Source organism: Alosa pseudoharengus, unplaced genomic scaffold, assembly GCF_046254945.1.
Source record: "Alosa pseudoharengus isolate Yale_2024_CS ecotype anadromous, Long Island Sound unplaced genomic scaffold, YU_APseudo_1.1 YU_APseudo_1.1_scf_2, whole genome shotgun sequence".
Classification (NCBI taxonomy): Eukaryota; Metazoa; Chordata; class Actinopteri; order Clupeiformes; family Clupeidae; genus Alosa; species Alosa pseudoharengus.
In genome coordinates, this window is record NW_027468663.1 from 42528797 (window position 1) to 42556780 (window position 27984).

Sequence of the window (27984 nt, forward strand, 5' to 3'; positions counted from 1 at the left end):
GAGAGGTGTGTGAGCAGATTGTTGAACAGCGGGGCAAACTTTTGGAGTTATGGTTCGTGTTTGTGCCTATCCTGGCTGCGGGACGCAGATGCGATGGTTCAATCCTGTGAGTTTCCACAGGCTGCCTTTTCACGACTCACAAATTTTGAAACAATGGCTGCTGATTTTAAAAATTGATATGAACACGCCGGTTGACACATTGAAGGAGAGAGACTTACGAATTTGCAGTGCACATTTTGACCCGGATGACTTGACCCAGGAAAGACGATTTGGTGACTTAAAACAACGAATGCGCTTGAGGAAAAATGCAATTCCAAAAGCCGCTCAAGCTGTTGGCGGTCTAGAGGTAATGTATTTGAATTCTTTTTTTCTTTTATTAGCCTGTCCGTTGAGTTGTAGCCCAATACACGATACCTAAAGTAAACATGGTGGGGGCGGGACTGAGATAACGTTGGCTAAACTACTTTGAGCTGTAACTGCATTTTTTACAAGTCGTGTATTTGTCTATAATGTGCGATACAGTTATAGTTATCCAGGGGGTTTTAGGGGTGCTATCCCAGCCATTAGTTTTGAGTAAAAATGACTCCCAAGTCCATATAAAATCCATAACAAGTGGTTTTATTGAACAATTACAAAACAAAACTTCCTTTATAGTTTAAAATTTAATCCAAATCTAACTCCCCTGCACTCCCTCACAGCTGTTATCATCTGGCTAGTTGATGTTCTGGCAAGAGTTATCATGACAGTTCCAACAAGCAGAAACACTTGCCTAGATTTTGACAGGAGCTTGTGATATCGCTTTAAAGCTACTTGGGCTCCCGCAAGCTGTCAAACACTGTCCACTCGCCTATGTGGTGCACCCCTCTGATTTATACATCCAGTGTTTACTGTAGAGATGACGCATGACATGCAGTGATGCCTCGTACAAAAAAAAAACGCGATTTAAGCACCGAAATGAGGCCCCGAAATCCACGTTGTTATTCGATGCAGTTACTACCATTTGGGTCGGGTGCCCAACCCTAATTATGACTTTCTAAAAAAAACGGCATACTCTGTCTTTCACCATTGCTCAGACTTGTATCTACACCCACAATGACAGAGTTTAAGCACCAATTTAAGACTACCTCCTCCTACGTAATATGACGCGTTGTGGGCAGGAGAGGTATATTTAGGAGCCTGCTTAAAATGGACACTCTTTCTTTTGAATTACTTTCTGTAGGTTTTGTAAAACATATTATTTCGTACATGTATACATTTTAAAAATACATTTTCAGACAAGATGAAGTGTAAAATCAGTTTTGAAATCAACTTGCAAATTGCTCTCTAATATTTTTTTAAATGTACATGCAGAGGAGGGGCGACGGGTCCGTTACGAGTGAGAGTGGGGCGGGGCAAGGAATGTCATGTCATATGTAGGCCTATGGAAATGGAAATAAGTGGCTCTGATGTAAGTTGCTCTGATGTTTCTGTTGATCTGAAGGACTCAGAATTGACTGCAATCTCACAGTCCACCCTGAAGAAGACCCCACATAAAGACGGTGTGAAACAGAATGGTCTGCCCGCTACACTGATACTGTCCCTGTCAGGTTCAGAACCGACAACATTATCCAGGACATACCTTGCACGGCCTCCAACATGGCAGCTGTTAGAGGTAAGCCTTCCATTTCAGCTGTTAGAGGTAGCCTTCCATTTCATCTGTTAGAGGTAAGCCTTCCATTTCAGCTGTTAGAGGTAGCCATGTATTTCAGTTGTTAGAGGTAAGTCTGCATTTCAGCTGTTGGAGGTAAGGCCTTGCATTTCAGCTGTTAGAGGTAAGCCTTGCATTTCAAGTGTTCGAGGTAAGCCTTGCATTTCAAGTGTTACCTTTCGCCTACGACATCACTGAAGTAACGCTTTGTGTGCAGGGTTTTTCCTGCGTAGAGAATTGCGATGCCAAATTTCAAGCGGCCTCCGTCTCCCAACAGATTTCTAGTACTTACATATTATTTCCTAATAAGCATTGAACGCTCGATGGTGTTTTATGCCCCCAACGTCGTCTTCCAGACCGCTGACTTAATGGCACCTAAACCTAACCCCAACCCTAACCCTAACCTTAACCCATGCCTAACCCTAGTGCCTTCCAGGCAGTGCTGCCTTGAAGACAACGTTGGGGGCATAAAACATCATTTAGCGCATTGAACTCCGTGATGTGATGGTTGTAACTGCAATTGCGGGTCTACACCACTACGCTGTTGCGCTCCATCATAATCTGTATCAGGCAAATCCATCCAAAATTGCGACAAGGATGTAGGGCTGCACAATTAATCAATTTTTAATTGAAATCTCAATTTGAACTAATGCAATTACCTAATCGCAGAGGCTGCAATTAATTGTGAAACTTGCAGCTCTGTCCCCTAATCTGATCACATATACAGTATGATGTCTTTGTGTGACAGACAGTGTAGGTCACCTAAAAGGTGTGCTGTGCTTTTCATGCACTAAGCATGCTCACAAATCAGAAGTGGCCAAATTTTAGCCTGGATGCCTGCCAAACTTAGCCCCGCCCACTATATTTGAGGTCAGGAAGTTCGCTCTGGACTTGTTCCATTGTGGAGCAACTATGCCCGAACCAGAGCGATTCGGACCAGAAGAACTCCTGAACGATTTTGTTCAGAGCTGAAAATGCTACTGTGTTTGACAGTGGACAGATGTAAGTTGCTATTGACAAAATATTAGCTTTCAGTATGATATGATGTCTTTGTAAATTCAATTTAATTGTTTAATTCATCCTGGTTCTCCCCTACAAAAACAATGTTGCTAGAAGGTAGACATTTAGATTTCGCCATCATGTCTGTTGTAGAAGATCTTGACAGTGCAATAACTGTATAAAAAATGACCAGAAATGATTAGTCCACTGCGTTTTCTGACGACAGTTGGCCGTCGGGTAAGTGAGTCAGGGCCATTAGGTGGAAGGTGTCAGTGTGTGAGAGGAGGCAAGGCAACAGTACAAAGTCTTTTGGACGTTAAAAGTATAAGTTGAGTAGCCTGGCCCTGCCAGTCTTGTGTCTCAGTTAATTTTCATTACACTGAGATAGTACTCTGGTATCTGACAATATGCAAACATTTCCCTCAGCCACCAGGATGCTGGGCCAATCAGCAACAAGAGGTAATGATGTTAGTTTCGAAATCGAAATCTATATTTGCCTGCTGATCTGTTCACATGATGCGGCATTTTGGGGAGCCAGGAGGCAGGATCAGCTAGCAAATTAAAATGTGACGTGCAATAGGGGGCGTGTAGAGTGATAGTCGTAGGCCTTATTATGCGTGGGCCTTCAGATGCAGCAGGTGTGTGATTTCCAAAACCATGGCGGGAGAACCGACTGCACTTTGGTTAGCTTGCATTTCATAGCTTTGCTGTTGCTTAGAATGTTAGATTCTTGCGATCGATGTCTTCAGACAAAAAAAAAGTAATTTGGAAGGGAAATAGAAGAGAAGAGTTGCCCCCTGCGTTGGCCGTGATTCCCCTTTGAAAATCAAGGTTCACAGGCTACTGTGGCCTTGGTCAGTGGCGCTTCCAGCCGTAATCCTGTACGCACTGTGCATACAATTTTTCAACGCTTTATTCATGAAATCATTCAATATTACAACAATAAAAATAGCTTGTGTAGGCAACTGTCTTAATTGAAACATGCTTCGCGCACAAATGATAGCCTAGGGCAAAGAGAATGGACATCTCAACATAAGGATACATTAGAAGATGATGATTGGTGTAAACTTTGTCACATGACATGATAAGCAGTTCTGGCGCTTAAAAACGCAACATTCCATTTAGTCATAAATCATTCAAGCTTAGTGCTCGTCATGAAAAGAAAACAGCAGCTTAATATTTTTCAGGTGTTTAACAATAGGCGCACTGTTAGCAGGCTATACAGATTCCCCTTTCCGCCTTGACCCATTTACACTGGTGCCGGAACGAAAAAAGTTGGCAAAATGTCTAGGGGCCTGGTAGTAAATTTGGTGAGACACTTTGTCCTGCCGTTCCGCTTCGGTCTATGTGAAAGGAACAGTCGTTCCGCGATTCTGGTACATAAAATCGCTGCGATTTTGGCAGTGTGAAAAGGCCTTTTGTCAATGCTGTCTCCAGTTTGTCAATGCTGTTCCCAGTTTGTGGGTATAAAAACCTGCGTAAACTGAATATCACTGAATTACTGCAGTGTTTCAAAGGTGCTTTGTAAATAAAATTGCCTTGCCTTGCAGGATTCAAAAATGTCAGAAATATGCATCATCCAAGGTTGCAACAGAACTGAAGAACTCCTGAGTTTCCCTAAAGACCCATCAACTCTGCAGCAGTGGATGGTTCTCCTTGACGGCAGACTGAAGCATCCAGTTAATTCTTCGAGCACAGTGTGCAGCGTCCACTTCACTCCTGACTGCTTCACGAACTGGCAGCAGAAACAGTCCTGTGTGGCTGCCAGCTTAACGCTCAAGGCTGATGCTCTGCCATCACTCTTTATGGATGTCAACAATGAGGTAAAACCTTGGTCTCCCCTGACGAAGTTACAAACAAAATAGACCGGTCATCTGCTGGAAACATTAGGCCTAGTTTTTGGTTAAAGTTTTCTCCATGGATTCCTGGTCAGAACCCCTATTGGAACAGATTAAAACTTGGGGCATGTTGAATTTTGTCCAAAAATCCAATATGGCCGCCGTATTCCAAAATGGCACATTTTTACACACTTTTTGCTATGCTATGGGGACATTTCCGGTAAAAACAGTGTCATTTTAGCAAAAAAATATTCTTTTCAATCAAATACATATTTACAGAGGTTAACTGATGATTTTAAAACCCTAAGTATTTTTCTAACAATTTTAAATCAATCAAAAATTATAATTTTGTCAGATATTTGTCAAATATCAGAAATAATCAAATTTCCTTCAAACATAAACCTCTTACAGGTTAAATACAGTTCAAATAAATTGGGTACCTTAACTTAAACAGATTAAAACATATGGCATTTAGACATTTTCCCAAAAACTCAATATTCAATAATATGACCCCAGCCGTGGCGCAACTGGCTGGGGCACCTGCACCGTACGCCGGCGATGTTCGATTCCCGCCCGGTGGTCCTTTCCGGATCCCACCCCGACTCTCTCTCCCACTCACTTCCTGTCACTCTCCACTATCCTGTCGCATTAAAGGCATAAAAAAGCCCAAAAAAATAAATAAATTCTATAAAAATGTCAAAAAATGTGGGATTTTGGGCCTAAACTATCACAGGAAGGAGAGCACTGGGCTACTCGTTCCACTAACGAGTTACCACTGAGGAAAAGAGTCTTGAATTTGATCTAGCGTTTATGGCTGGTCGACACAACAGATGCACACATCAGATGTACAGCTGGATCATAGAATTGAGATAGCCGTAAGCAGATCCAGTAAGTGTCCTATAGGCCAAGGTCTATTAAAGGAGTCAAGGTAGAGTAGGAGAGGAGTTACATGTCTCTGATTGAAGACCCGGCGTGCTGCAGCATTCTGAATCATTTGCAACAATCTTACTACACAATCAGGCAGGCCAGCTAACAGTGAAATACAATAGTCCAGTTTGGATATAACCATGGCCTGCACAAGAAGTTGTGTGGAATCTTGTATCAGAGGTCTAATTCTTCCTAATGTTGTAAAGGACAAGCCAACACGATTTTGCAATTCAGACTACATGCTCAAAGAAATTAAGTCGGTCATCAATTATGACACCAAAGTTGCGTGCCAATCTAGTTCGGGTCAGTGAAGAGGAGTCAAGCTGGATGTTAATCTGTTGGGGAATAGCTGTTTTAGCTGGAAACATCAAAAGCTCAGTTTTTGAGAGATGAAGTTGAAGGTGTCGGTCTGTCATCCAGACTGAAATATCAGGCATGCATAAATCTGATGGGAAACAGTCCTCAGGTGGTAAAGACAGGTAAAGCCGTCCGCATAGCAGTGAGTCAAATCCATGGGAGTGAATGGTCTCACCCAAGGAAGTGGTGTAAATAGTGCCCTAATACTGATCCTTTTGGCACACCTGTGGTGAGGTCATGATACTTTGATACAAGACACACTGAAAGAACGCCCTTTAAGGTAGGATTCAAACCAAGATCTTTCCCAGAAATTCCCTGTTCAGACAGTGTAGAAAGGAGAATGTCATGGTTTACAGTATCAAAGGCTGCAGGTAAGTCTATTAGAATTAATACTGATGACTGAGCAGACTCCTGATTTGAGGTGCTGCTGTTTACAGGTTTGAGTCCGGGCGTGTGCAGGGCTGAACCATGCGGGTTAAACAGTAATAGTAAATGTAAATAGGTTACATTAGCTACTCTCAATGCTTCAGTCACAGACAGAGCAATTTCAGTAGAATGACCACTCTTGAAACCAGACTGCATACGGTCTAGCAGTTTGTTCTGATACAGGAAGTCATAGACTTGCTTAAAGAACACTTCCTCCAAAGCCAACAAGAAAGGAAGAAGGGAGACAGGTCTGTAGTTCTTCGTCAATTGTATGAAGTGTACTTTTTTTTTTAGCAAAGACATAACCCTTGCCTGTTTAAAAGAAGAAGAAACTATTCCAGAACTGAGTGTAGTAGTATTAAACACATGCATGACTGCTGTCGGAACAGCAGGTGTGACAGACTGCAGAAGAATAGACGGGACAGGATCCAAAGGGCATGTTGTTGGATGACTTTGCTGAAGCAGTAGAGAAACCTCTTCAAGAGGAGAGAAAGAGTCCAACAATTCACAGGCAAAGGTCTCCTAATGGGCTCATCAAACTGAGCACTTATCCTGTTGTGTTTGCAGTCAAATATGACCGATTGACAATTCTTCTCTCTAAAAAATATTGTTAACTTATTCTCACTACCATGAGGCTTCTTGGCTTTGGGAATACGCCACCCCTAGGTGAAATTGGGTCACTCCATGCAGTCCCTAGAGTTGGATGAGTGAGCCAAAGCGTTTTATAGCCGACCCAGCCATTGTCCTACTCTAGAAACGGCCCGGTTAGTTTTAGTTTAGCGTAGTCGCTGTAATCCGTCGATTTCAGCTAGCATGTCGTTGCAAAAGTGAATCAAATAACTCAAGATTTTTTATAATTATTTCTCGTAACCTGTACATTCACATCGAGTACAAATATCAATGCAAATTAACACGAAGGGGTTTACTAGACTAGACCCATTTAGATTTGGAACTATTTTCGGGTATAGCACCGGCAAAGCACCGCTGCCAGGCGCAAAGACATCACGCAGCATCTGAAAACCCTCAAATTCCGGCAATACACCAGCGCTAGTATTTTGAAGTTAGTTTCGCCAGAGACACTTATATAGCCTTAGAAGGACTTTGGTTTCACATCTACTGGGGAAAAATGGTTATTTGCTGTGTGAAGGGCTGCGGTAACAAGCAGAGGACATACACGAACATAATGTTTCACGTAATTCCAAAACCAGTGGAACGAAGAAATATTTGGCTTGCTGCCCTCGGCATTCCTGCAACAACACCAGTGAATAAAATCAATCAGTATCGTGTTTGCGAAGAGCATTTCAAACCGGAGGACTACGAAGAGAAAATGCAGTATGCTACGAGAAAAATGCTGTTACATCTGAAGGGTACGGCCGTCCCATCCATTTTCAGTACAGAGGCAGAACAGTGTTCATTATCCATGCCTGTAAGTATAATTAGCCCATTTCACAAGATGGGGCCGCTGTGTAAATCAACTTCCTGTGGAACAGCACTGTCCCATAGACAGCAAAAGAAAAGTCCACAGGAAAGACAAAAGCAGGAAGACGTTTTACCCTGCCAATTAAGGCATCATTAACATCAACGAGGCCGGACACCTGGACACTGTGAAATAGGCTTATTTCTATCCTTCCTTAGGTTGTGCATTGCTAACGTTATAACTGAAACGTTAGTCCGACTCACATTGTCGCTTCCAGTTTTATTGTATAACTTCATTAGGCTGCCGTTTCACCCTATTGACAATATGACGACTTTACCTTTTACCGTTACCTGTGGAATTAAATAATTGTGGGGCTTAGTTACACTTAACATACAATCGCTCTGTTGACTCGAGTGTACTGCAAAGTTTGATAAGAAAGTTGCAAAGAAGTCACTGTTTATGTAATCGACCATCCAACCAAAGATTTTTACTCAACTGACATAACGTTACGTTATGTCAGTTGAGTAAAAATCTTTGGTTGGATGGCATTGTTACCAGCTCCAAAGACTCAGTCCCCAACCAACCAGCTAATTACAGTAGCCTAGCTAATTTGTAGCGCGATCATTCTTCCCATGTCAAAATGAGTGTTTGATCTTTGTTTAGGATAACGTCACAAACAATAGGTCCTACCAGAGCCCGTCTACGGAGAGCCTTGCCACTCCGTATTAAAGGGGTGGTTCAGGATTTTGGACATAAGACCTCATTTCCAAGTAAGCAAGTGTGATATTTATCAGTGGAGACCGTTTTCAACACGTTTCATCCAGTCCTTCTAATTGCAGAGTTCGCAGGTGCTAGGCTAGCGCAAGTCAACGGTATGTGCTAGCCTGCAGTGTTGGGAGTAATGCGTTACAAAAGTAATGTAATTACTGTAATATATTGCTGTTTGCGGTAACGCGGTAATGTAAGGCATTACAAAAAAAAATCGGGTAATATTTACTCGGTACAAACTTCAGTAACGCGTGTTACAATGCAGTTTAACCCAAAATTAAGCGCTTGTTTTGTTTTGATACATATTCGCAAACACCACGCGAGAACAACAGAGGAGAAAAAATCCGCGCAAAATAGTAGAACGTTATCTCCTGATACTGGTTGAATATGACTGTGGCTGCAGCAGACTCGCAGGCGGACTCTATTTGCGGGATGGACATAAGCCTACGCTGATTATTTTCAGCTTGTCAGAGACAAGGCTATGAAGAACATAATAGTTAGTGCACTTTGTGTGCGAAACCGAAAGATCTCTCAGCTCGCGAAATAGCACAAGTAAATTAATGAAACATCTAAAGTAGTAGCCTCGTGCTGATCTCGCGAGCTTCAGGGTTTCACTTGCAGATCAGTCTGGATACTTTCCGTTAAAGAAAATTTGGAGCAGTTCACCAAACGAACGTCCAATCAGCGTTGGCTTTGAGGCGGGTTGAGGTGTGACGCAACGAACAACATGACGGCATCCACAGAGAAGTTTTATTCAAATTAGAAAGTATTCCTGGGTAAACTGTGAAGCTATGAGTCTCAGCCATGCAGCTGGGAGGAATGAACGACACAGACATCCTCCACGGCTGATTCCAGTTCATAATGGAGGAATATACTTTCTTCAGAAGTGTAGGGCCTACCGTGAAAACTTGATGGGAATTGTCGTTGATTAGGTTCATAAATGGTTAAAACATTAGTTAAAACATCTTAACGTTTGTCACGTTACCTAACTTAATTGTATGTTAAACGGCATTAGAAGAATACTTTGTTCATCTAATTGGTTGATTTGGCCAGTCGATAACCAACAAAGGTGGTGATAGACAGATGGTTTATCCAATCAGCTAACCAGTATGTCCGCCCCTTCCCAAAAGTTCTTCAATGAAAAGTTCCCAGGTGGATATGCGGAGCAAATCCATCTGGCGGAGTCAGGTTACTAAAGTAGTGCCACGCTAATCTTTTTGATTCTTGATAAAACACAAACTATGCTGTTGTGCATGTCAGCTTTGTGCTGTGAACTTAAATTGAAGAGAATAAAGGGATAGAAATGCAGAAAAAGATTGTGTAGCCTGGCAGTGCCACCGCTCCCACCACGCGCATCACGCACTTTGCGTTGGGCACCAAAGGACAGAGGGGGCACCCAAATGTAACCAATGAATAGTAGCTTTACTGCAAACTGCGTTTCACTCTTCATCAATAACGTTTACAATGTCAAAATGCACTAACACGATGTTACATGCAAGTTTGATACCTTTTGGGTTCTCTCAATCACCACGTAGTACTAGAATTGGTGGGTCTTCAATCATTCGTTTTCCAAGCATTTAGGCTACATGAAGCACATGATATGCTGAGTCGACTGAAACGCATTCCATTCAGATAGCTAGGTGGATACCAGGCTCATAATTCACTTGTATTCGCAAAACGGTTGCTTAAAACAACTTAACATTGTGCATATTATTGTTAATATTGTGCTATCAATGTAACTCAAACAAATAAGGCTTCTAAACAAGAGCTGGCAAAAGGGCATTATGACAACGTAAAAATCAATGCTCTTAAAGTGACAGTGCACCATTTATAAGTAAAACAGCATTTCTTCAGAAATGAATGTTTAAAAATACACAGTAATGGTCTATAAATAATAGGCCTTTTATTTTACTTTAGGTGTTTGAGTTATCATTTAAATTTCACTCACTCAAAGCCACTCACTTAGGGCACCAAAATGGCCAGCAGGCCACCATCTTGACATGTCTTTATTAAAGGAACCTTATGTAAAAATTGTATTTCAATTAATCATAAAATTGCCCTGATACGTCACTAGACATTAAGAAATCATGTTCATTTCAAATACTTATATCACTGACAACAGTAGTCTGGCCAGGATTTTGTCATTTAAAAAGTGAAGTTGCAGCCCTCAACTGATGTTGATGTTGTCATGTTGTGTTTTGGCCTAATGTGCCACCCTCCACCTATCTACTAATCACAAAGTCAGTAGTGTTTCGTCATCCGGTTGCCAACTCTGCCAGTCAGAGGGGAGGGGAAGGGGATACACTGCTCTACAGTAATTTGAAAGTAATTGTAGTACCTGTTTTGGCCACAATCTTACATACGGTTCCTTTAAGCTTTGATTTACAATATAGTAGGCTCTCTATTGATTTTACTGAGTAGGCCTAGGCCTTAAAGTTACAGTATTTCTATCACAATTTACCAGACTTTGACCTTTTGTCGGTTTTTAACATTCTGACTATGATTGTTCCTTGTATTGCATTATGAGCACTGCGCCTATTGCATTCTACTGTTGCCTTAAACCTAGCTCAGTCATTATGTTATACCACATCTCCCTCCATTGGAAGAGCAAGCTGCATTGAGCGTAATAAACTGCATTTAGAATAGCAAATCCATATTTCTAGATATTTTGGTGAAAGTAACTTAAAAGTAATGCAATAGTAGTGTAATGCCTTACAATTCAGAGACAGTAATATTATAATGTAACAAATTACTTTGAAATGACAGTAATAAGTAATGCATAGTACATTACGATATTGAAGTAACTTGCCCAACACTGCTAGCCTGCCACTAAAAACAGTCTTACCCACTCCACAGTACACCCGAGGCAAATAAATTATAACGCCAGACTATCGATGTAAATGTCTGTTTTGATACTGTTATTTCTAACGTTATTCTATCCTTGCATTTCAACGATCGCATTACATTTTGAGGGACTAGTTTCTTACCACGACGGAATTATACTTGCTCCGGTTAGTAGTACTGCGCCGAAAAGTAAACAGTAAAGCGCACTCCAATGGGGATACTTAGTAGTAGCCTTGGTAATATCAGTCCGCTGCTGAGATGCAAAATGACTACTACCAACTTCAGGGACCAAAGTATAACTATTGCAACGCGATGCGAGGGTAGTTGTATTTCTTACACTATTCTATCAACACAGAGATTTACATCGATTGTCTGGAATTTGCCTCGGGTGTACTTTGGACTGGGTAAGACTGTCTTTAGTGGCAGGCTAGCACATACCGTTGACTTGCGCTAGCCTAGCACCTGCGAACTCTGCAATTACAAGGACTGGATGAAACGTGTTGAAAACGGTCTCCACTGATAAATATCAAACTTGCTTACTTGGAAATGAGGTCTTATGTCCAAAATCCTGAACCACCCCTTTAAGTCCCATTGTACCGAATTTTGGATGCAGTTCCACCAGAGTTCCACTGGGGGCGATCGCCATGAGTGCAGAATGAATGGGAGTCAATGGAGCTAGACAGTAGAGATGCGCGGTTCGCGGTTACAGCCGCGGACTCCGCGGTTAAACCGCGGATCGGGCGGATGACGTGAAGAAATATAATATTTTAATTAAATTAGGGCGGGTGGCGGTTGAACCAATCAAATTAAAAAAATATAGCCTATACATTGTTAAATTGTGTTACCTACATCCGAAAAAAACGAGCACACTTTGAAATAGTCAAATTTTCATCAGGCAGTTTGGCCTAGTTGCTTCTATGCATGCTGCTTTGTTTATCTATCAGAGACGGTGTTGCGGAATTGGTGTATTCCGATGTTTCACTGAGCAACCCCTCACGCACGCACACACACACACACACACTAAAGGTAACAAAGTTTAAATTAAGTAGCCTATCGTAGCCTACCAGCATGTTTTTCTCTCCAGTGTGCAATAATAAAGTAGAATAGGCTACAGTGCAAGTTGACCGATGATTCATCTCCCATGTCGCGTCTCGTTGCAGAGCCTTGGTAGGCCACTAAGCAAATCTGCAACCTATGAGCCCAGCTGCCAGTATTGGAGGAGGCCTAAACATCTCGTAGATGAGACTGACTGGGTTATTTTGTTTCGATATTATATATAAAACACATAGTCATTTTAGCCTACCATTCAGGGAATAGGCATTTAAAAGGGAGACAGATTATGGTGTGATATGACTCAGAACTGACATCGGGCAATGGCAGTGCTAGATGTTCAGAACGTAAGAGCTAAAACTTCTACAAGCTCAGTAACATCCACAGCGGAAAAAAGAAGCTAAGAAAAATAGTCGGAAAACTTAGATGTGTAAGGCAAGCAAGCAAGTTGTTACTAAAAATGTAAACATGCACGTTGCACTGCTGTGCGGTGGGTTACAGTGCGTAAAGTTGCCTATAATGTGAATGACTTGTTATTTTATTAAGGATTTCTTTCTTTTTGCAAAAAATAAAGTACAATAGGCATTAATTAGTAGGCTAAATAGCAGCATGTTGAAATGATGTGCTAAATTGCGTTTTTTATTACAATGATACAATTGTAGGCTGCAGGCTGCGTTTTATTTGGAGACTTTTGCAGACTGAGTTTGCTGCTGATATTCTGGGGATAGGCTACAACATAGCCAATGTAGGACTTTAGCCTTTTAATATATTTGCTGCATTGGATCAGTCTTTCTAGAACAGGCAAGAGCTTTCTAGCCTCACGTCAGCAGCACCGCATCACCCATATACATTAAAACAACCAGCGGATGGCGGGCGGGTGCGGATTTGAAAATTGGTCAAAAAACGTTGGTGCGGATGGATGATAAGTTTTGCTATGCGGTTACGGTTGAAATAATAGCCCATCCGCGCATCTCTACTAGACAGCTAAATTTGTCTCTTTCACCTGATTGTCGTTGACAAATCTCAGATTTGATTGTAGTTTGTATAACTTCAACATGGGTTATAGGTCAAAAGTTGAATGAACGAGTACTTATGTCCTTTTGATTTCTTACAGGTTGGGTCGTTGTTGCACATAACACGCTAGCATTGTGCTAATGAATGACATCATTGACACATTTAAAAGGCTTTTTAGAACAATTAAGTGACTTTAAAAAATATAATACTCAACCAAGTGTATTTTCTTTGCCTCCCCTTTCGAATGCAATACTCAAATTACTTGAAAAAAAATGGATTTTGAGGGGTACAGCTCCATAGACCTCCATGCATTCTGCACTCGTGGACGAGCGCCCTCATGTGGAACCACATAAGGAACTGCAACCAGTTCAGAAACCGGAAGTTTTCCGAGAGTGGCAGTTCTCCCCTTATTAGACATTCTCTGGTCCTACTAATAGAGCTGCACAGTCCCGCCCGCGATATTTTTTTTCCCAGGATGGTAGGGGAAGACTGCCTGTGATTGGCCAATACCGCCCTACTCTGTCTGTGATTGGCTGGGTTATGCATGAGAATACGCCCTACTCTGTCTGTGATTGGCTGGGGTTATGCATGATTGACAGTTGCTGCCTCTGGTTAAATCTGACGAAAACGTTAAAAAAAATCAAAAGACAAAACTGATAGGCTTCTATCGCTAGTATCAGCCATGGGTAATTATAAAATATCCCACCTAAATGTCTGACAATGACATGTTTTAAGCCTGCAGCAAATAAACAGTCCTAAACTCCTGTTAATTATGTCAGTTCAATTTTATATTACCCTGATAACCTAGTTACCTTAATGCTATCCCTGCTATCTAGCACTACAGGTTGCTATGCTAGTTGTCAGTTTGGTTCTGGCTCACAAGGATGCACTAGCTAGTAGCTAGCGCTACCTATCAGTTTATAAAAATAAGTTGGGGGGAAACCCCCTTAAATACCGTAACACTTATTCATCATGTTGACAACATAGTCTGTAAACAAGCTATTTTACAGTCTTTGGTTGACAACTTCAACCCTAACCAATGCAATCCTTGTTAGCTACAGGTTGCTATGCTAGTTGTCAGTTAGATTCTGGCTCACGAAGTTTAGATAGCAGCACCATGGCAGTACTACCCATAGATATAGAACACCTATCAGTAGGGAATTTAAAATAAGTTGGGGGGAAACCCCCCTAGTGCTAATACAAACAACCTATTTCACAGTCTTTGGTTGACAACTTGAACTATCAGTTGCGTTAAAATTGTTCAACGTCCACGACCAGAATGATGATTTGATTACTACCCATCTCCATAGAAAAAAAATATTGCGTCCCGCCCGCGATATTTTTTTTCCCAGGATGGTAGGGGAAGAGTCCCGCCCTACCTGCCCTGTGATTGGCCGGCTACTACCTTGTCCGTTTCTATGGAGATGGGTAGTAATCAAATCATCATTCTGGTCGTGGACGTTGAACAATTTTAACGCAACTGATAGTTGAAGTTGTCAACCAAAGACTGTGAAATAGGTTGTTTGTATTAGCACTAGGGGGGTTTGGGGGGTTAACCCCCCACCTTATTTTAAATTCCCTACTGATAGGTGTTCTATATATATCTATGGGTAGTACTGCCATGGTGCTGCTATCTAAACTTCGTGAGCCAGAATCTAACTGACAACTAGCATAGCAACCTGTAGCTAACAAGGATTGCATTGATTAAGGTTAGGGTTGAAGTTGTCAACCAAAGACTGTAAAATAGCTTGTTTACAGACTATGTTGTCAACATGATGAATAAGTGTTACGGTATTTAAGGGGGTTTCCCCCCAACTTATTTTTATAAACTGATAGGTAGCGCTAGCTACTAGCTAGTGCATCCTTGTGAGCCAGAACCAAACTGACAACTAGCATAGCAACCTGTAGTGCTAGATAGAAGGGATAGCATTAAGGTAACTAGGTTATCAGGGTAATATAAAATTGAACTGACATAATTAACAGGAGTTTAGGACTGTTTATTTGCTGCAGGCTTAAAACATGTCATTGTCAGACATTTAGGTGGGATATTTTATAATTACCCATGGCTGATACGTTAGACCGGCACATCCGGGAACTTGACTCGTGACAAACGTTCCCGCCCCTTTCGGGGGGAAAACAAACAACCCCTCTCATTAACTCCAACGCAAATTAGGGTCAATAAACGTAATTCGTACAGAAATCGCAGGAGTAAATAATAACAAAAAATACCACAAATCAATATGACCACTCAATACATAACCACTTTGCCGGTCGTTGACCGTGAAAGATACCTACAAAAGCTTAATTCAATTAATATAAAAAACATGTCCCTTCAGTCTCCCGAGTACGAAGTGGTACAACAACCCCACTCAGTCATACCCGGACATTTACTCGTAGCCTATCTCATCGAGTCTCCAGGTAAGTAACTAAATTGTTTTCCTGTATTTTCCCCTTCATATTTGAATTTTAATGTAGTGTAGTTGACTCACAGGCTCAGATGTAAAGTATGTTAGTTAGATAATTCCGAGATATGATAATTTCTGTCATAGCCGTTAAGTGTTAGCCTAGATTTCTGGTTTCTTTGGTCTGATTCATTTTTGGTGTAACGTTAGTTGTTTGTCTTTTGAAGACTAATGAACGATATAATAATTTCATAAAGATTTAATAACTAGGCTAATATTTATTTGCCAGCAAAGCTGTAGCCTAACCCACCTGCAACTTTTCGGCATGTCTACCGGTTCACTTTGGCTTGTTCTAAAGGGAATGTTTTCCCCTCAAAAGGGGCATGGCGCAAACAACCTGCTCTGTGTGACGCGGGTCCGGTTGTAAGTATACTAGCGATAGAAGCCCATCAGTTTTGTCTTTTGGTTTTTTTAACGTTCTCGTCAGATTTAGCCAGAGAGGCAGCAACTGTCAATCATGCATAACCCCAGCCAATCACAGACAGAGTAGGGCGTATTCTCATGCATAACCCAGCCAATCACAGACAGAGTAGGGCGGTATTGGCCAATCACAGACAGTCTTCCCCTACCATCCTGGGGAAAAAAATATCGCGTCCCGCCCACAGCCGATGCCGGATGTAAAAAGTCAATGCAATTTCTCCATTGACAATTGCGGTGTAAGCCATAAAAACTTAACTGCACGTGGTAGACTTAAAACCAGCTACGGTTGTACTAAGCGATTGTATATGCTCCTATAGACACCAAGAGTTCGTGGGGCACTAACCTTGTTTTGAGATAAATGCCTTTTATTCGCGATCTCTTGGATAAGTACTTCATTACCCACAATCCTGAACAATCCCACAATCCCACAGTGATGCCTCTGATTGGTGGAAAGGCCGTTATGGTCATAGTTTGAAACTTTCTCAGCGGAAAAATATTGACAAACATGGCGGAGTTTTTTACTGCCAATGGCGAAAATCTTAATGTGATTAAAAACTTTCTTGACGAATATTGGTACTTGTATCAACAAGGATTGGGGTTTATACATCACACGAACTTAGTCAGGGCCAATACACTATCAAATAGACCACTGTAAATGTTAGTTTAAACACTCAAACATTTCAGGTAGGCTAGCACTAGCCGACAGGCTAACCTTATGCATTTCCGACATTGTATGTCATTACATAATGCAGCTAACATTAGCTTACATGCTGCAACATATGAAATATATTATGTTTTAGTGAGTGTCCAAAGGGGTGAAAGCCACTTTAAATCGGGTCACATTATTGACTGTTGTGTGTCCGAGAGTCAGTTTGTGGGTTTTGTAAGGGTCAGCAGCATGAGGGACAAGACCTACAAAGTTGTGGTGAGTTAAGCAGGGAGGTTGGTAACGTTAATGCTGCTAGCAGTGCTAGTTAACATTAGCTAGGCTACTGTAGCCTTCATACTGTATGATTCATATTAATCATTAACCTAGGAATACTTCGTGCATTTAATGAACATTTTGTGTAATAATTCACGGCAAATTAATACACTGAATATGGTGGTCCAAGAGCAGACCATGCATCAGCCCGACTGAGCAGTGATGACAGCATAGGATGAGTCAGGTAACGTTACGAAGCACTGCCGTTAACGTTAACCGCTTTCACACACACGATATAAAATACACGATGATAAATATAAAATTCAATATCAAAACACTATTATTTACACGATTACTCCTGAAATAACTGCTATTAACTGCACATTCACTATATAAAAATCACTGTTTGGAGGAAAGGGTTCGCTGCTGTCGCCGGTTGGAAATGAATGATTTCGCGCTGGTTCGTGCTGCTTATATATTTTTCAGTGAGGCCCGGTGGTTTATGGGATGAGTAGTTCCTTCGCTCGGAAATGAAAATATGTACACAGTCTTGTACCTTTGACTTTTTTTGGATTTTCTCTTCGTTTTTTCACTCGAAATGATATGTTGTATGCTTATGAGTTATGCCGTAGCTGGTTAGCCTAAGACATGCTGTAAAACTCTTTAGATACGGATTTTTCCAAACGTCAATGGGACAAATGAATGATTACCCACAATCCTGAACAATCCCACAATCCCACAGTGATGCCTCTGATTGGTGGAAAGGCCGTTCAGTCATAGTTTGAAACTTGAATCAGCGAAAATTATTGACAAAGATGGCGGAGTCTTTTACTGCCTATGGCGAAAATCTTAATGTAATTAAAACTTTCTTGACGAATATTGGTACTTGTATCAACAAGGATTGGGGTTAATACATCACACGAACTTAGTCAGGGCCAGTACACCATCAAATAGAACGCTGTAAATGCTAGTTTGAACACTTAACTTTTCAGGTAGCCGATAGGCTAGCTAATCATTAGCCTTTCAGACATTAGAATGTCATTATAATGCTGCTAACATTAGCCTACATGCTGCAACACAGGTATGAAATATATTATGTTTTAGTGACCTTGTTGTTTCTATGAACATGAATTGTTGTTTATATGAAACATCAACTTAGACGAGGCATAAAAAGCCCTGTATATCCCCATTAAGAACTTAAACCTTTGAACTAGCTAGCTAGCTGATAGCAAAGCTGGATGCTACCACCGGGTAGACACTGCAGTAAAATGGTTAGCAAACCGTCCATGCCCCCGGCCCGTGAATATTTCAGTTTCAAGGACGAAATCAAGAGTGTCCAAAGGGGTGAAAACCACTTTAAATCGGGTCACATTATTGACTGTTGTGTGTCGAGGGTCAGCTTGTGGGTTTTGTATGGGCCAGCATGAGGAACAAGACCTATCAAACCTACAAAGTTGTGTGGTGAGTTTTGCAGGGAGGTTGGTAATGCTAGTTAACATTAGCTAGGCTACTGTAGCCTTCATACTGTACGAGCCATATCAATCATTAACGTAGAAATACTTCTTCGTACATTTAATGAACATTTTGTGTAATAATTCAAGTTAATAAACTGAATATGGTGGTCCAAGAGCAGACCATGCACCGGTCCATGCATCAGGATGGCAGTCAGATACAAAGCACTGCACAATGTTGCTAACGTTAACCGCTTTCACACACACGATATAAAATACACGATGGTAAATATAACATTCAATACCAAAACACTATTATTTACACGATTACTCCTGAAATAACTGCTATTAACTATATAAAAATCATTGTTTGGAGGAGAGGGTTCGCTGCTGTCGCCGGTTGGAAATGAATGATTTCGCGCTGGTTCGTGCTGCTTATATATTTTTCAGTGAGGCCCGGTGGTTTATGGGATGAGTAGTTCCTTCGTTTGGAAATTAAAATATGTACACAGTCTTGTACTTTTTTTGGACTTTCTATTCGTTTTTTCACTCGAAATGATATGTTGTATGCTTATGAGTTACGCCGTAGCTGATTAGCCTAAGACATGCTCTAAAACTCTTTAGATACGGATTTTTCCAAAACGTCAATGGGAGAAATGAATGGGAAATTTACTTCCGGAAACTAAGCTCTCTCGGAGGAGGGGCGGGACTGTGATGCTCTATAGAGTCCCGAAGTGTGACGTAGCGTTTCCATGACAGCAGAATCACTGGATCTAAACAAACTTTCGAAGTGGCATAAATAGCATTGAATTTAGACATGTGGCATCATTTCTAGCTAATAAAAATAAATATATCCATTTAAACGTGTTTTACCTGCTAGGCAGCAGCTTAGCCACATAACACGGATTCCCTGGCAGGTGTAATAGAAAGAAACAAAATTCCAGTGGATATTTCACGTCTTCTCAAAGACTGGCGGCTGTTAAGAGCGACGTTTTTTGCCAAAAAAATAAAGCCAAAACACGTCCGTGAATTTAAGGATTTTAACCGCATGCTGTGAAGTTACATGCAGGTCTCTTTTACGGAGGAAACCCATGCTAAAATAAAACTCTGTAGTCACGTATTTGATCGTGTTGGTATGAATATATGTTGTAGTATGTGATTCCTACAGTGTAAAAAAATATACTAATGTCTTAGAAACGTTGTAAAATTATTGAAATAGATTAAGAAAGCCACCACTATGGCGATTTCAATGGTTAGATTGATTTGTTTAGATCCAGTGAAATTGCTGCCTTGGCAACGCTACGTCATGGCTTCGGGACTCTATTATTGTGATAATGGATCATTGCTGAGAAGTCGTCGGTAGCAGTGACAAGTGCGGTCACGCTACTCTTCGGGAGCACCATAGATGGCAGTATTTTATCCCACTCTGCACAGCACAAACACTCAATTTCAGTCGGCATGGGTTGCACACTGTCTTTGCGCCTGGCAGCGGTGCTTTGCCGGTGCTATGCCCGAAAATAGTTCCAAATCTAAATTGGTCTAGAAAATCCCTTCGTGTTAATTTGCATTGATATTTGTACTCGATGTGAATGTACAGGTTACGAGAAATAATTATAAAAAATCTTGAGTTATTTGATTCACTTTTGCAACGACATGCTAGCTGGAATCGACGGATTACAGCGACTACGCTAAACTAAAACTAACCGGGCCGTTTCTAGATTAGGACAATGGCTGGGTCGGCTATAAAACGCTTTGGCTCACTCATCCAACTCTAGGGACTGCGGGGAGTGACCCAATTTCACCTAGGGGTGGCGTATTCCTTTAACACAGGGCATCTGAACACACAAAACAAATTTTGATATTTTGTATAACAATTTGAGTGTTTTATTTAACTTTTTAAACTGTTTCATAGAACGCCCATGTGTATTTTCGGTCAAAAATGACTGGCCATTACAAATTAATGGGTGAACAAATGGTCAGTGTATAAAATTGAGTCCAGGCACATAATTATTGATCAGATGGACTGTATATGCACTTCTGTACATTAAAACACACACACAAACACACCCTCACTCCCCCTCTTTGCTTCTATGCCAGCCCCCATTGGAACCTTTCCTCAATGGAATCTTCCCCTTTCTGACTTGCATGAGCTCAGGTCAGTGAGGCCTGCAGGCCATAAATACCAAATGGAAGTTTAAAACTGGTTATATCCAATAGAACACAAGTTGATACAAAGGTATGTTTGAAGGAAATTTGATTATTTCTGATATTTGACAAATATCTGACAAAGTTATGATTTTTTTTATGATTTAAAATTGTTAGAAAAATACTTAGGGTTTTAAAATCATCAGTTAACCTCTGTAAATATGTATTTGATAGAAAATGACAGTTTTTTGCTAAAATGACACTGTTGTTACTGGAAATGTCCCCATAGCATAGGAAAAGTGTGTAAAAATGTGCCATTTTGGAATACGGCGGCCATAGGCCATAGCTTTTTGGGTCAGCCGTGGCCTACTGGTTAGCACTTCGGACCTGTAACCGGAGGGTTGCCGGTTCGAACCCCGACCAGTAGGCACGGCTGAAGTGCCCTTGAGCAAGGCACCTAACCCCTCACTGCTCCACGAGCACTGCTGTTGTTGCGCCGGGATTAGTGTGTGCTTCACCTCACTGTGTGTACACTATGTGCTGTGTGTGTTTCACTAATTCACGGATTGGGATAAATGCAGAGACCAAATTTCCCTCACGGGATCAAAAGAGTATATATATACTTGTATACTTATATATATTGGATTTTTGGACAATAAGTTTTAATCTGTTCCAATAGGGGTTCTGACCAGGAATCCATGGAGAAAACTTTGACCAAAAACTAGGCCTAATGTTTCCAGCAGATGACCTGTCTAAAAAGCACCATGGAAACAAAATCTAATCCCTAAATAGAGAGTTTTTTGAAGACTGAAAGAAAATGGTGCAAATTCTTCAGATCCATTTTCAAGCTCTCTCTACATCAGGGGTGGGCAAACTGCCGCACCTGGCCCGCCAATCACTTTCATCCGGCCCGCCGAGCATTTAATTTGGTGATCAGGCTGCTCGCTATTTTTTTTCCTGCGATAGAGACGACGTTGGTTAGCTTTACTGAAAACTGCTTTTCACTCTCCTTAGAGAATGTTTTCAATGTCAATGTCAAAACATCATGTTAAATAGAGATGATAGGCCTACTCTTAGTTATCTCCTTTTCAGCAGATCTAACGTGAACGTTATGCGATCCATTTAATTGGGAATGCGTCTGCGCTCACGAGAGGGAGAGAGAGTGGCAGGTTCCAGCTGGCTTGTCATTGTTGATAATTCATATCTCCTTCTTATAAGAAACTTTTAAAAGGAAATCATGAAGGCAACAGCATTTCTCACTACTGACCATTTAAAAACTGAGAGCGCACAGCCATAGGTACACAGCACTAGCCATAGCGGAGCAGGCAGAAGATCATTGAGAAATAACGTGAATTTAAAAACGTTAAAGCGACAGTGCACAATTTATACATTTGTTCAACAGCATCAAATTAGCAGTATTTTTAAGCAATTTAATATTTAAAACAAATACTTTTGATACTAAATTATAGGCTACAAAAAAAATCTGGGTCTGGTTGTTGTGCGGCCCGCAGGCCAATTTTCAAAACCCAATGTGGCCCTTGAGTCAAAAAGTTTGCCCACCCCTGCTGTACATAAAGAAATGTCCTGCACATATAATTCTAAAATTTGTGAAGCAAGACAATATTTTTTTCTGTAAAATCAGTAGAAATATAAACAATACTTCCAAAAATCAAATGATTAGCAAAACCCCCCCCTTTAAATTAGCACCTGAATTTCTCTGAAGTTACAAATGCATAATCAAGTTTGCATCTTTTTGCAAGGTGAATTTGATCAAATCAGACTAAACATATCTTGCTAAATTCAATCAACTCAACGTTTCAAACTGTAAGCAAAGAGAGGAACTCCAGAGAGGAGAACAGCAATCAAAATATGAATTCATTACATGTCCTTTATTTATGTAGCCTGGCCACGTCCACCAAGTATCTCTGATACTAGTGTGGCATCAATGCTAGGGGTGTGATGAGATCTCGTGCCACAAGATCTGCCGATACAAAAATGTCATGATATTTCTGGTCAAGGTAAAAATCTGTCTCGTGGAGAAGTACCCAGCTGTAACCAGCATGACTGACGAGTCTGACTAAATTAGCATAGAAGATGCCCCAGCCACTTTTACTTTTTTTGTGTAGCAGCATTTTGGACACCTGCTCGAAACAATAATACCACTCAATTACACCGTTTTTGTGACAAGTTTCAAAATCAAGTGAATGTGTTAAACAGTAGTAGCAACGCCTGCAAACATCAAAACATTGCAGTCAGAAGAATTTATCTATGGCAAATGTAGGCCTAAATACATTATTGCCTGACTGGCAGTGGGTTTTTTTTAATCAGTTTATAAAAGTTAGGTGAAGTAGGAAGTGACATTTGGTATCCCTGATTAATCTAATTGGTTAGGTTGGACCAATGACTTTAAAGTTAACAAAGTCTAAGCTTGTTACGACGCTAGAGTTAGAAACGTTTCCCAATTGTGAGAGACCAGTCTCTTCACAAAGTGACACAAAGGAGTGAGTCTGGAAACCAGTCTTTGATATGCATACTTACAATGCTATAGGTGTATTGTTAGTGGACATCTAAAGTATGTAGTTTTCTGCCATCATTATAAGGTTAAATGTTTCTATACAATATTTGTGTTGTTTATTATTGTTCCTCATGTTAACGGCATTTAAGTAAGGTGGAAGTAAGTGGCATCATCTTGTGTACTTGAGTATTAATAGCACATTTATAGAATATGTGTCAGACTGCTCTTAGTTGCTGTTGTACAAGAACCTTTCAGCCAAAAACTTTTGAGCAAGACCACTAATGAAGGCCTATTTCCGTTGGTATGTTCTCAGTCCCTGGAGAAACACAGCATCGAACGTCAGTGTGATCTCCAGCAAGAAATGGTGACCGTAGGAACTGGTTCATCTGAGAGTATGCCTCTCCATGCAGAAAGCAAAGGTATGTTGTTGTTGTTAGAACAGTAGCACAATTGTTAGTATGTGATATGTACCCCCCTGTAGATTAAATGCTAGTGAAACATAATACATGACAGAATTGCAGGTGATCACAAATGCTCTTTTGTGGATTAAACTGGGCTGATCCAACGTTTTTGATCAATCTTTAACTAACGTTTCTTAATCCAATGGTTTTCATTACAAAAAGATGTTATGTGTTTGTATCATGCAAAATACCATGCCAGCTCTTACACTACAAGAGCAACTAGTCCATATTTCCGTCATCCTTTTTGAAAATAGTAACATATTTCAATCATATACACGATCAGCCATAACATTATGACCAGGGACAGGTGAAGTGATTAACACTGACTATCTCCTTATCATGGCACCTGTCAGTGGGTGGGATATTACAAAGAATCCGGGCCTCTGGCCTCGGTCGTGTGTGTGTGTGTGTGTGAGAGTGGTGTGTTTCTGTTCCTGTTCCAGCCACTCAGACTCCTGCAGTGACACACATCTCCCTTGGCGAGGGTTTAGACTTCCTGGTGCAACCTGCTAGGATGTTAACGGTACAGGGAAGTCACTGCTCGGTTCACACTACGGTTTGGACATCACAATGCGGTATGAGTTCGGTCCAGTGAAGAAGGCACCTAATCGCATTTGTATGTGTATAACACAAATGAGTGCTAGAACTGAGATTCACCAAGATGTTTCAGCTGTCATTCCATGTCAGATCAAATAAGGTTGTTTGTTGCAGCACCATCTCAGATTTTGTTTATATTAAACCTCGTCTATTTCAAGAATGGGTCCCAAAACCAAGCCCTGGAAAATATTTCTGTTCAAATCCAATATCTTTATATTATTTTCAACCCTTGAAATTACCTCAGTTTTACAGCTTGAAAATCACATTATCTGGCAAGCAATGTTTGGACATTAATGTAAGAAAAGGTATTATACGCAGTCCAAACTGTGTAGGGTGGAAGTCGACAAATATGTTCTCAGTATGACTGAAGCATTAAACGTTTGTATGACATTCCCTTTGATTTTCTACAAGGCTCTACAAGACCCTCATATCACTAGTTTTGCATTTTGTTCCATATCTATGGCCTTATATAAAACGAATGGGCATGCAGTACAAACTTTTGACAGTCCAGTCATACTGAGAACATGTCTGTCTTCAAAAGCCAAAAATGGCCTCCAAGATAAGGCATTTATGAACGTGTAAAAATTATAGAAAGTCAAGGGTGAAAAAAATTATGAGAACATTGGAATTTAACAAAAATGTTTAACAGGTCTTAGTTTTGGGACCTAAATATTAGGTAGACAAATATGAGAAAAATATAAAACGATGCAGCAACCATTTTCCTGGATTTTGTCTGAATTGACACGGAATGACCATCAGAGTATAATTCCTGAAAAAATTGTGAAAGGCTACGGCAAAGTATTTTTTCTTTTTCACATGGCTCACATACAAGATACAAGAAGTGAAAATATATCGGATGTATTTATTTATTTATGTAAATGGTTTAGTAAACCTTTGTACTAAAGTTGGATCGTTTATCGATCTTTGTCTACAGACACCAACAGCAACGCTGCCATCATACAAGGCAGGTAAATGGATTTCTTGCCTCGAGTTTGTCATGCATTGCTATTATGTCAGATGTATTATGTAAAATGAATCATTCCTTTCTAAATTATGTGCAAAAATTATGTTGTTGAAGGAACGGCCTGATGTCGGATGTCGTTGTGAAGATTGCTAGCCTGCTACAGCTGTTCCGGAAGTGCCTCAAATGCTGCAGTGATGCCTGCAGCGTCACTACGGAACGCAAGGGGTCCATTCTTTACGTGGTGCAGCAGTGCTGGAGCTGTGGAAATAAAAGGGAGTGGACAAGCCAGCAGCCCCTTAACCCAGCAGGCCGTCCAAAGGTACAGGGTTGGCTCAGTTTGAATATTTTCGTGCTTATTTCAGATAGGATGGACATCCCAACTGTATGATTACTCTTCATGAACCGTTCAGCGGTTGTTGGATCATTGTAGTTTTGTCCTAAGACAAAGTTGCTGTGTTTATGAATGTGTTTTGGCGTTAAAGGAGAGTATGCTGTTTAAGAAGTGGCCAAAGTTAGAAGGTGTGGAGCATGGTTTAGTTATTGCCTGACTGATGTGGTGTGTGGTGGAAGTCTTGTGGTCAGGCACCAGAGCCTCCTAATGGAACACCAGGAGATTGTGAGCAAAGATTCTAGAGCAAAGCAGAGCTATGTTCTACAATCTTTGATTGTGAGTTTGACCCCAGGGGCCACTGAAACAATACTGTTCAACCTCTATCTGTTGCTATGTTGCTACGATGTTTACTGGTGTAAATGCTGTGTAATACCTCATTACAAACTGGTGTTGCTATATCTGGTAACGATTGCAAACGACAGACAATTGCTAACAAACGGTAGCGTAACATACGGTAGTTCTTACGACAACAACTGGAACACATCCAACTCAATTTTTAGACGTATGTGTGATTTGATTCTGAATTACAAGTCGCATTTACGAGACCGCTACAATGCAGCAATATACCAAAGAGTGCTCCAGGGGGGATTGTCCCCTGTAGGGAATTCACTAGAAACACCAGATAAGAGTTAATGACATATAATACAATAATATCAATGAAATTAATGAATGATTCTTGTTTCTTGTAGGCAGAAGAGGCACCTGTAGCGACTTCCTCTGAAGACATGGCTATAGACATGGGGGAGGAGATTACCTTCAATATAGATGAAGAAGAGGAGGAAGAGGAGGAAGAGAGGATGGAGGAAGAAGAGACCGATGAAAGTTATGAGTTGACGGAACAAGAGGTAGAGGAGGAGGATATGTCAGAAGAAGAAGAGGAGAAACCAAAGCCAACCAAGAGGAAAAGGAAGGACAGCGATGATGAGTGGGCTCCTGATACTGAAAAAGTCACGGAAGAATCGGATGAAGAGTTTGAGGAGGAGGAGGAGGAGGAGGATGAAGAGGAGGAGCTTATCCAGGTTGCGTGGTGCTGTGACTGTGGGGAAGAGACCAGTGCCCGCTGCCTCAAGCAGAAACACCCTCAGCTCTACTGCTGTATTAAGTGCAACCAGGAGCTGCTCTGCACAGGCGGCCAACAAACCCGACACACCATCAGCCCAGAGGCCCCTTCTGCTGCAGACCAAGAGAGCTCTTGTGATGTTAGCCAAGCAGCTGAGCGCACATGCATCCCAGACACCAACAGCAATAACAAACAAACTGCTTCCAGTGATCGTTTTGAGGATTCAAACAGCATTAGTAGTGAAGAGGTCATCACTTCTGCCAGCCAGCATGCCATCACCAGTGGCATCCAGGAGGCCACCAGCGATGGAGTTAATGAGTTAGGCAGCAGCTGTAGCCTTAGAGACCAGGGTTCTGTGGGCAGCAGTGACCACGGAGGCACCAGAAATGAAACGAGATGGCACTGTCCAAAATACGCCATCTACTTCAGTGATCTAGACAGCCTGCAGAGCCATGTGGAGCAATTTCATGGTTATCAACGTAAACGTGAGCTTTGTCCAGACTGTGGCAAATTCATCTATACACATGAAGGCCGGAAACCGCATGTCTGTGATCACAAGGTGAAGCTGTTCGTGTGTCTGACTTGTGGAAAGCGCTGCATCAATGAGGCAGGCCTCCGTAAACACAGTCGTGTGCACACTGAAGACTATGTGCTTTCCTGTCAATACTGCTACAAGAATTTCAGGTTCCTGAAAGACAAGCAGGAGCACGAGGAGACCCACCAGGGGGAGAGGCTGAAGTACCGCTGCTCCGAGTGCCCCAAACGGTTTGAGGATTGCTCTAGTCGAAGCTCTCACAGGAGGACCCACTGGGAACATGGCAGGTTTTTCTGCAATGTTTGTGACAAGGGCTTCCGCGATCCCCATCACCTCAAGAGACACGAGGTGGTACATACAGGACTAAAGCCCTACAGCTGTGAGGTCTGTGATATGTCCTTCAACCAGTTAGGACATCTTAAGTCCCACATGCGCCTCCACACAGGGGAGAGACCCTTCAAGTGCCAGGACTGTGGGCAGTGCTTCAACCACAACGTCAGCCTCAAGAACCACATCCAGCGCAAACATAAGCCATCAGAGGTGATGACAGTGATTGACCAGGAAGAACAGGTGCAGTCGGACTGAACGGGGAAACTCAAATGATCAAACTTGGGTCATTATCCCTTTGTAATTTTGCTTTATGGCCCTAACTCATTTATATAAGATTGTATTAAGTTTTTACGTGTAAATACTTTGTGAGTTCAACACACACCAACATAAACCTCTCTTTTGAA

At 41.3% G+C, this 27984-nt stretch overlaps 1 protein-coding gene across 5 annotated transcripts; it reads left to right on the plus strand.

Annotated features, from left to right (window-relative positions):
* On the plus strand, positions 1–27984 carry LOC143134564 (uncharacterized). Of its 5 annotated transcripts, XM_076295041.1 has the most exons (8): positions 1–346; positions 1481–1651; positions 4237–4509; positions 23556–23661; positions 24147–24278; positions 25235–25268; positions 25379–25583; positions 26345–27984. In XM_076295041.1, exons 1-8 carry the CDS (start codon positions 50–52, stop codon positions 27833–27835), a joined length of 2709 nt encoding a protein of 902 aa, XP_076151156.1. In that variant the 5' UTR covers positions 1–49; the 3' UTR covers positions 27836–27984. The 5 variants fall into 5 exon arrangements, with proteins under 5 accessions (XP_076151156.1, XP_076151157.1, XP_076151158.1 ...); XM_076295042.1 differs by lacking the exon at positions 24147–24278; XM_076295043.1 differs by lacking the exons at positions 1–346; positions 1481–1651; positions 4237–4509 and adding an exon at positions 7226–7660.